Source organism: Herpailurus yagouaroundi, unplaced genomic scaffold (assembly GCF_014898765.1).
Source record: "Herpailurus yagouaroundi ecotype Mexico unplaced genomic scaffold, PumYag 208, whole genome shotgun sequence".
Taxonomy (NCBI): domain Eukaryota; kingdom Metazoa; phylum Chordata; class Mammalia; order Carnivora; family Felidae; genus Herpailurus; species Herpailurus yagouaroundi.
In genome coordinates, this window is record NW_024412439.1 from 8,486,159 (window position 1) to 8,495,646 (window position 9,488).

Consider the following 9,488-nt stretch of genomic DNA (forward strand, 5'->3'; position numbering starts at 1 on the left):
CGTGAGTGGTTCCCGGCCCGGGGTCTCCGGCTTGTTTGCACGGCTGCTTCCTGTGTCTCCCGAGGCTCCCTCTCCAGATGCCAGCTGTGCCCACAGTGGTTCTTTGTGGTCCATTTGAGGCTTTTGTGCAGAAAGGGGCCAGGGAAGGGGGGGGAAGGGGGCCTCCCACTTGTGTTGCACTGTTGGCTGGCAAATCCACGCACTCCTGGGGACCCTGGCTTCAACCCCTCGCCGTGGCCCCGGGCAGGCACTGAGCATTAGGGGGTGTGGAAAGTGAACGGACAAAGCGGGGGGTGAGAACACGGGGCTGGATCGTCAGCGGCCTTCCCCTGGATCTGTGTCGCTTCGTTGGCGGGCTGCAGGTGTCCATTCTGGTCTCCCCAGGCTCCTCCAGCTACTTTGCACGCTGTCCCCTTCTTGTTTCCAGTCCCTCACCTGACACCCGGTCGTGCCTGGCCTGGGCCCCATGGGCGCCGTTGTGCACGCTGGGGTCTGGAACCTGCCCGAGCGGGGTACCCTGGCACTTCTCTGTGTAGACGCGAAGCAGAGCTAAAATTAAAGAGCTTCCTGAGCCGGTGAGAATGAGGCAGTTCCTCCCGGGCCCCCGAAGGAAGCAGAAGTCATTACCTTTTGGGTCTTGTCTGCCGATCTTTGATCCCGTGTGCTGAGGTCTTCGGGCGTGAAGAATGCGTCTCTTCCTGTGAGGTTCCTGTCCCTGCCGGAGCCTCGTTCAGCTGGCGGTCACATCGAGCCAGGCGTGTGTGCCTGCGGCCCACTGGGTAGTGGCCAGTGGTGACGGAGATAGGACCAAACCCCACTAACGCCGGGCAGGCTATGGGCGTGACCCCCAAGGTAATGACTCCACCAACCATGTCTCGCTTAGGTCCTGCTCAGTGGAAGGTGAGCCCTTGAAGGCAACCAGGCACCCCACGCCCCGCCCCCAGCAAACAGAAGACATTCCTGGGTCCAGGCCAGGTGAAGGTGTTGGCCGTGGAGCCCAAGTCTGCAGGGTCCCATGCTTTGTGGGCGCCTCTGGGTCGAGATGTGCCAGGAAGGACTCCCAACATCCCCCCCCCCCACCCCCACGGGAGAATTTTTTTTGTGGACGGTGAAGGACCCAATCCTGTTGCAACAGGCTAGGGTGGGAATGAGACCGGTGACCAGAACCGATGGTTCATTTTCCTTGACCCTTTAGATGCTGGCGCGTGGCTCTGTCCAGAGGCTTTCTGTTGGGAGGGTCCTCTGATGGAGACGGGTGGCAGTGCCCCTCGGATCTCTCTGTGTGCCGTTCCGGGGACATTGACCCTTGGTGTTTGAGAGACGTTTCTAGTAGGATTGCAGTGGTGGAATGCAAAAGGTCTGGGCTCGCGGGCGCTGTAATGGGGACGGTGTGACGTGGGGACAGAGAAGGAAAGCATATGGCGTCAGGGCAAGAGCACTGGACTGGCCCCACTCTGCTGCCTCATTCGTCCTGTAACCCAAAGTTAAGTCACATTCCCTCGCGAGACCTCTGTACTCCCCTGTCAAGCGGAGACGGGCCCTTTCTGGCATCGCGCTCAGCAGACTGGCTCTTAGCAGCCACGTGGACCCAGGAACAGACATGTAAAGGGACGCCAGCTGTCCTTGGTGACAGGGGGTCCCAAATTGGCATCCCTTCCCTTCCCTTCCCTTCAGAAGAGGAGATGGGGGCCGGGGGCGGGGGCAGCCCTTTCACAGACGAGCGCATCAGCAAAGCCCGTGACAGTGGCATTTTCTAACAAAATAAACTTGCTTATTTGGTCTGTTTTCTGTAACTTTTGCTAAATACTTTATACATTTTTAATGTTAAAAAGCTGCGTCTCCTGCCAGCATTGCTCATCCTGGTATGAATGTGTTTACCCCACATTGTATATCCTTCCTTCCTCTGGCTGCCTAGATCAGTAAATAACATCGATGTACCATAATTTATAAGTAACACTGTTGAAACTCTGATCCCTATGGAGGCTGTAACTCGCCCTTTCCTCCGGTCCCCCGGCTGCCCCCCGCCCCGTCCCCCGTAATAGCATTTGTGTGTATTAATGCTAAAGAACTAATGTTTAAAGGTTTAAATTTTGAAGGCGTTTGCTATATATAATTGTTCTGCATTATTATAAAGCGTTTTCAGGAAGTTAAATGCTCTCTCTCTCTTTCTTCGGCCCCCCCCCCACTTTGGCTCTGTGTATACACTCGAGATGCTTACATTCATCCCATGTAAAATAAACTGTCCAGAGACACTGGGTCCTGCTGGGTGACCCTCCTTCCTGGAGCCCGCTGTCACCCTGTCCTTTGTATAAATGGGCTCAGCATAACCACAGGGCACCCAGGGGTGGTGATCATTTTATGCCTGATGTCTTAGCAGAGGGCACTAGGCACTGACCGCCCCCCCCCCCAGATGGGTACCACGATGCCAGACCCACGCACTTGGCCCTGCTCGGCCCCCTCCCCTGGTGCCTAACGTCCCTGTGGACAGAAGTGGCTCCTGGCTTTTGTTCTCCCCCCATCCATCCATCCATCCATCCATCCAACCATTCATCCATGCGGTAATTATCGAGCACGTACTCTATCCCAAACACCACTTTAGGTCATGGGGACGCATCGGCGAGTGAGCCCTGCCCTCGTGGACCTGGCTTTCCAGCAGGGAGAGGCAAACAAAGAAGGTCGACATAATAACGAATCTAGCATGGCTGTGGAAGGTGCTAGGTGTTCGGGAGAAAGAAGCACAGGGCAGGGTGTGAGGCTGACCGTGGGTACGTCGCAGTATTAAAGAGGGCAGTTGGGGCGGCGTCCTTGAGAAGGCGGCATTGGATCGAAGGCAAGGAGACCCGGGTGGTGGGGGAGGCAGGTGCGGGATGGTGGGCGGGGACAGCTTCTGTGGGGCTTTGCTGGTCCTTGAAGGACTCTGGCTTTCTCGCCGGGGAGGGGTTTCTGAGCCAAGGAGCACATGGCCTACTTCATGGCTGTGGGGCTGGCTTCACAGCCTGCTGGGGACAAGGGCAGAAGCAGGGACCAGACCGGTGACAGTGCCTGCAGGAGGTGGTATCGTGGAAGTCAGGGAAGTCGTCAGGGGCCGGATGTGCCAGCACACTGGGGTGGGGTGTGACAGGTGCTGACGGGACAGGACGGCCCCAGGACTCCAGTCCAAGCCACCGAAAGATGGACAGCCATTTAGTGCAACAGGGGAGCCGTGGGAGGGCCGCCCGGATACCCTCTCCACACCCCCTTTCCGGGCACCAGTGCAGATGGGGGTGCCGGCTCCGGTTCCAGGACGAGTGAGGGAAGGCCATCTTGTCCTTCGGCTCTGAGGAAGGGAAGGTAGGAGTTGGGGGTGGCATGAGTGTGGTGACCAGGCCCCCGTGAACGGCCAAGATAGAGCTCCTGGCTCCGGGAGGGATGGACCCGGCCTCTGGGAAGAGACCGCTTCTTTCCGTGGAGGCAAGGCCGGGATGGGGAGACACAAACGGAGGACCTCTAGTTGGGGGGGCCGGCCTCCTCCCCAGCACCCTCTGGGGTTCGAGGAGAGTTTATGGCCCCAGCTCAGACTTAACAAACCCATTCACAATACATCATCTCCAACAACTTGTTTGACTAAGGCGCATACGCATAAACTCTCCCTCTGATAGAAGATGTTTATACAGGTTTTCAAACAAACCCCCCAGGTCATGACCCCTCTCCCAACAGCATCAACACAGCTGCCTGTGGTCCTTTCCACGCGGCGGGGCCCTCCTGGGTACGACAACCTGAGGAATGTGGACCCGAAGTACCAGGCTGCTTCCCACCTGGTTCTGGCTCCTTCCTCCTTGACTTTGGCCAGGGCAGAAGGCCCCGGGGGGGGGGGGCCCCCCAGAGTCTCTGCCTCCTGCGTTAACCCAGGGCCCTGTCTCCTTGCCCACCACCTCTTCTGCCAGGGCAACCCCAGCTCTTGCAAAAATGGAACTTCTTAGCCCCTCACTCAGGCCTCCTTGGGAAAGGAGGTAGTTGCAATATAACAAAAAGACCCCGAACAGAGAGCCTGGCAGACCGGGGCTTTCCTTCCGGCTTTGCCGCTTAGCAGCGTGTGACCCAGGCAGGCTACATGCCCTTCAGGGCTCCATTTCCTCCCTATAATATTGCCTCTCCTGATCCGCAGGCCCCACTCGGACAGGCCCAGCACGAGCAGGCATTTCTAATCACCTCCCCCATCTGGTTCAAGGGCAAGAGGTGAAGCCTGTGGCCTCACTTTCATGGGCTGGGGTGGATTGGTTTGTTGGTTGGTTGGTTTTTGAGTTTGGTGACTGTCTTATTCCAACTGCTCTTGAGAACAAACGCCTCGCTACAGGATAGTGAAGTTCTAGGAAAAAAAAGAAAGGCCTTCCATTACGAAATCATATGCGCTCACAAACTGGTGGGAAAATATAGTAAGTAAACACAGAGACACACAGAAACACCCCCAACATTAAGGCCTCCTGAGAAATCCTCTGGAACCCCAGGGGTCAGCACTGAAAAATCTGGTAACACTGGGCCGTCATCTCGGATGACCACATTCACATGGCTTTGACCACAGGCAGCCCCTTCTGTGTGTGGTACAGGCCTTACAACCGGTCTTGTCCCTGATTCACCTGCTTCGCTCACTTCCTCCACCTGTTGGCCCCTGAAGGCAGTCTAGATTTTGATCCCTGTTGCAGATGAATAAGAAGTAACATGAATTTAGCACTGACTGTGTGCCAGGCTCTAACTGCATTGCATGTATTAACTCATTTTAGCCTCAAAATAACAATGAGGTAGATACTGTTTTTATGCCTTGTCACTCAGGGAATATTCACCGAGAGCCCAAATCTGCCAGGCACCATTCAGGCAATGGCAATGTGGCTGAGAACAAAACAGAATCCCTGCCTTCACGGAGCTTTCGTTCTGGCACAGGCATAGACAGCACATGGGCTCATTAAAAGTGAATCAGGAGGTATACCTGCAAGGGAGGAAAATAAAGCAGGGTTTGGGGCATGCAGACGGCTGGCAGCGGGGTGCGTTGTAAATAGACTAGTCAGTCCAGCTTGCTGAGAAGGTGACATTTGAGGAAAGCTTTGAAGGGGGTGAAGAATTTCAGGAGCACTGTAGGCACAGAGAGGTTAAGAAACACGCCTAGGGTCACACAGCTAGTAAATTGCAAAGCTGGGATTTGAGCCGGGGCTGGCGCCAGAGCCTGGCTTTTAAGGGTTGCGGTATAGGGCCCAATGCAAGATGCCACTCCTGTCCCTGGGACCTTCAGAGTTTGGGGTGGGGGGGGAATACAGGCCGTGAGCCCCATGGCTTCTGGAAAGCTGGAGTCGAAGAGGAGGAGGAGGGACGGACGAGGGGCAGCAGGGAAGGCCAAGGCTTTGGCTCTGAAGTTTCTGACCTCCTGCCCTGTCCTCCCAGAAGGCCGAGATGGATTGGCCACCTGCTGTCAGCTCTTTATTTTAATCTTGGTGGGGGGGGGTCTTGGAGCTTGCACCCCGCCCCCACCCGATCCCGGCCCCTCCTCCCTCCCAGTGCTGGGGTGAACCTGCCACACGGCCTCTCATCTGCCAGCACCTTCTCCTCTGCCTCCAGCAGCACCCGCCTCTGCAGCCAGGAGACCACCCCAGCCGCCCGGCCTCACCCATGGGGAACAGCAAAAGCGGGGCCCTGTCCAAGGAGATCCTGGAGGAGCTGCAGCTGAACACCAAGTTCACAGAGGAGGAGCTGTGTGCCTGGTACAAGTCCTTCCTGAAGGACTGTCCCAGCGGCCGCATCACGCGACAGGAGTTCCAGAGCATCTACACCAAGTTCTTCCCCGAAGCCGACCCCAAGGCCTACGCCCAGCATGTGTTCCGAAGCTTCGACGCCAACAGCGACGGCACCCTGGACTTCAAGGAGTATGTCATCGCCCTGCACATGACCTCCGTGGGCAAGACCAACCAGAAGCTGGAGTGGGCCTTCTCCCTCTACGACGTGGATGGCAACGGAGCCATCAGCAAGAACGAAGTGCTGGAGATCGTCATGGTCGGTCTCCAGTGCCCCGTGGTGGGACCGGGGTCACGGGCTTGGGGGGCGGGGTCCGGGCCCCCGCCACCACTGCCGCGCCCGGGGTGTGGGGGTGCCCTGACGGGGGCCGGGCTGGCAGGTGGAGCGGGGATCCCAGCTCTGGGGCTCAGGGGTGCTGAGTGCACGGGAGGAGGGGTCTCCAGGGTTTCTTCTCTCCCTTCCTTCCTTCCTTCCCTCTTTCCTTCCCTCCTTCTGTCCTTCCTTCCATCTGTCCTTCTGTCCATGTGCCCTTCCATTCATCCTTCCAACCTCCACTAAAATGTATTTCCAAACCTTCCACAGTACATATTCAGCTTCTTCCACAATTAGTTTTAAGTCTGTAACATGTTTCCAATACACAGCAGAAGGAGACCAGCTTTGAGGGACGTGAAATCTGGGTTCCAGTCCCCATGGTCTTTCGTAGCCTGGGACAGGCCACTTCACCCCGGGCTGTTGGGTGGGGGGGCTCTGCTTTCACACCCACCGCCCCCCTCCCCAACCGTGTGCTCTGGACTGAGCGAGGGGTCTTCAGGCTCCTTGCTGGCCAGCGCTTCCGCAAACACACTCACTCTCCTTCCCGCCCGCACTGGCCCAGAATCACATCATTTGCTGTAAAGAATTGAGGTGTCTCGAGAATAGTCCTATTTAATAGGTGAAACTTAAAAGCAATTGCAATTGCCTTTAATTCCATCATCCAGAGGGAGAGACCGTCAGCATATTGGTATATGCCTTCCCAGCCCTTCATCTCTACATAGTTAAAAATAATTTTAGGAACTATGGCATCGCCATGTAGGATTTCTATCAGAACTTTCTTCAGTTACGATTTTGTTATGTTTTCTCTCTCCATGGATCCTCTTCAAAACCATTTTAAATAGTTGCTTAAAATTCCATCTTAATGGAAGTGCCATAAAAAATATATAAGTAGCCCCATATTTTTGGGCAATTCGGATGCTTCTATTTTTTCCGTATGATGTCATTTGAGGTGCTCTTCACTTGGTATCTTTTCCCTAAATCTTTTTAGTGCCCCCTCACTTACCCCACATCCTTGCTTTATTTCCCTAATTCCGTGCCTGGCGAGAGGGGAGAATGTCTCCTTCTTTTATTTCATTTTTTGGGTGCATTTGTAATCTTGTCGTTTGCACGGCCCACCCCCTGATTAGGGAGAGACCATAGACCAAGTAGCCAAGAGGGCGGCCCGCGGGCAGCAGACTCTGCTTGGGCCTCCCGTTCAGGGCGGGAACCTCACTGGCACCCGGGCACCACCCACAGACAGCTCCCCTGGGTTGGCAGGTGGCCTGGGACAGGGACCGCGTCCTCAGAACCACCTAAAGGGGGTCAGGCCCAGCCGTGGCCTGCAAGTTGGTTGCTCCTTGAGGAAGAGGAGGAGGAAGGGGAGGGAGAGGGGGGAGGGGAAAAAGAAGGGAGGGAAAGAGGGAGAGGGGGAGGGGTAGCAGCCAGCCGCTGAGGCTGTGCAAGGTGGTGCCCGGGTTCTGCAGTTCACTCGATCGCGTGGCCGCTGCCCTGGGAGGCCCAAGTTATGGGTTCTGATCCCAGCTCTCGTGGCCTTGGAAAAAATCTCTGGGGCCCGGGGTAAGGCCTGTTCCTTCACTGAGCCCCTGGCGGTCTGTCCTCGGAGTTAGAAGCAGGCTGGGGCAGACAGGCATGGTGGCCGGTGTTGAGCAGTTGGGCCTGCACATGGTCGGCCCGGCTCAGGACAGAGAGAGGCGTTCGGGGAGCCCCCCACCCACACTTGCTGGGCCCCCCTGGGCCCTGAGCGCTGCCAGCCAGGCTCTTGCCTGGAGTGGATTTTGCTTCTCTTGCTACAGTTTGCGGGGGGAGGGACGGGGGAGAGGGGGGACCTGGGAGGAGACTTCCCAAAGCTTTTGACCTTCCCTCCAGGCTAGTTTCACAGGCTTACTGCCCCTGCCTCGGTGTCTCCAAGGTGCCCCCCACTCCCACCCAACACGCCTGCCTGCCCTCCAGGCCTGGGTTTACTGAGCTGGTGGAATCCTAGTAACCCGGAGCTGGCAGAGCCCAGGGAGACCTGCCCAGGTCTCCCCTCCCTGTCACGGGCCCTGCTTTGTCCTACGTCACACATCGAGCTCCTTTACTAGCGCGAGTAGAGGGAGGCGAGAAGGATCCTGGAGCCTAAATCTAAATCTTTCTCTGGATCCCCCCCCCCCTGAGCGGAAGCATAAATGAGAGGCTTCCTGTGTCCTGGGTGGGGTGGGGGTGGGGGCTTTGGAATGTTCTCGTTGACACTCCCCTCTCCCTTCCCCAGCCTCTGGGATGCCCTCCAAGTGGAGGTTCTAGAACCAAACTGCTGGGTGAGAATCTCTGCTTCTCTGCTTCTAGCCGGGAGACTTTTGGCACACTATCTCAGTTTTTTCACCCATAAAATGGGCCAGTGACACCCACCTCGTGAGGCTGTCGTGAAGGTAACATATGAAGATGTTTGGAAATGTGGCACGGGAAGTGTTCAACACTTCTCACCAATTCTTACCATACGGCCAGCCCAGCTGGGCAACCAAGGTACCACGTGGACCCGGAAGAAGCCGTTTGATATCCTAAAACTTGCGGGCGTCAGGCTCAAGGTAGCGGATCCCAGACTGCAACCTGGGGGCTGCTGTGGGCTTATCATCACAACGCTTTTAAGTTCTTCCTCTCATATTTTCATAAAATGAAAGTAATGCGCCTACCTGGGCGGGAAATGCAAAAGTCACAGGAGGGAGAAAATAAACCGACAGCCTCTTCACTTCTCCACCATGTTCCCTGTCCCTCCTGAGGATCTCGGAGGTGGAGACGCCCCGACCCCACTCCCGTGAATTCTGGTTCAACAGGGCAGCCCGGGGCCTGGACATCTGCCTTTCAGTCTCTGCCATAGAGGATGCTTGGCCCCGGGGCGGTGGGGGGGAGGCACACAGGCTTCTGCTTCTCCTTCTGATGAGACCTTCATCTTTATTTGCTGCAGGCTATTTTCAAAATGATCAGTCCCGAGGACGCGAAGAACCTTCCAGAGGATGAAAACACCCCAGAGAAGCGAACCGAGAAGATCTGGGGGTTCTTTGGAAAGAAAGATGATGGTGAATTCCCTCCCCTTCATAGCCTGTGGTTTTACAGTCACGGGTTGTTTCCTGGAGACCCCCAGAGTGATCCTTCCGGGAGCCAGTGCCCCAACAGGACCAGGGACACCTCATCCCAGCATGCACGGCAGGGCTGTCTGGGGGCTTGGAGTTGCAGGCAGGGGACACCCCATCCCAGCATGCACTGCAGGGCTGTCTGAGGGCCTGGGGTTGGGGCCAGGGGACACTCATCCCAGCATGCACTGCAGGGCTGTCTGGGGGCTTGGGGACAGGGGCAGGGGACATCTCATCCCAGTACGCATTGCAGGGCAGTCTGGGGGCCTGGGGTCGGGGGCAGGGGACACCCCATCCCAGCATGCACTGCAGGGC

The 9,488-nt window shown here is 56.7% G+C and overlaps 1 protein-coding gene across 1 annotated transcript in view; it reads left to right on the top strand.

The window, feature by feature from the left end:
- Positions 1 to 5,547: 5,547 nt before the first annotated feature.
- The window catches only part of RCVRN (recoverin), a 6,257-nt gene continuing 2,316 nt past the window's right edge, over positions 5,548 to 9,488 (top strand). The window contains exons 1-2 of the mRNA XM_040453203.1: positions 5,548 to 6,015; positions 9,008 to 9,119. Of these exons, the coding sequence (XP_040309137.1) occupies positions 5,635 to 6,015; positions 9,008 to 9,119 (493 nt within the window). The 5' untranslated portion in view covers positions 5,548 to 5,634. The remainder of the gene's footprint in view (positions 6,016 to 9,007; positions 9,120 to 9,488) is intronic.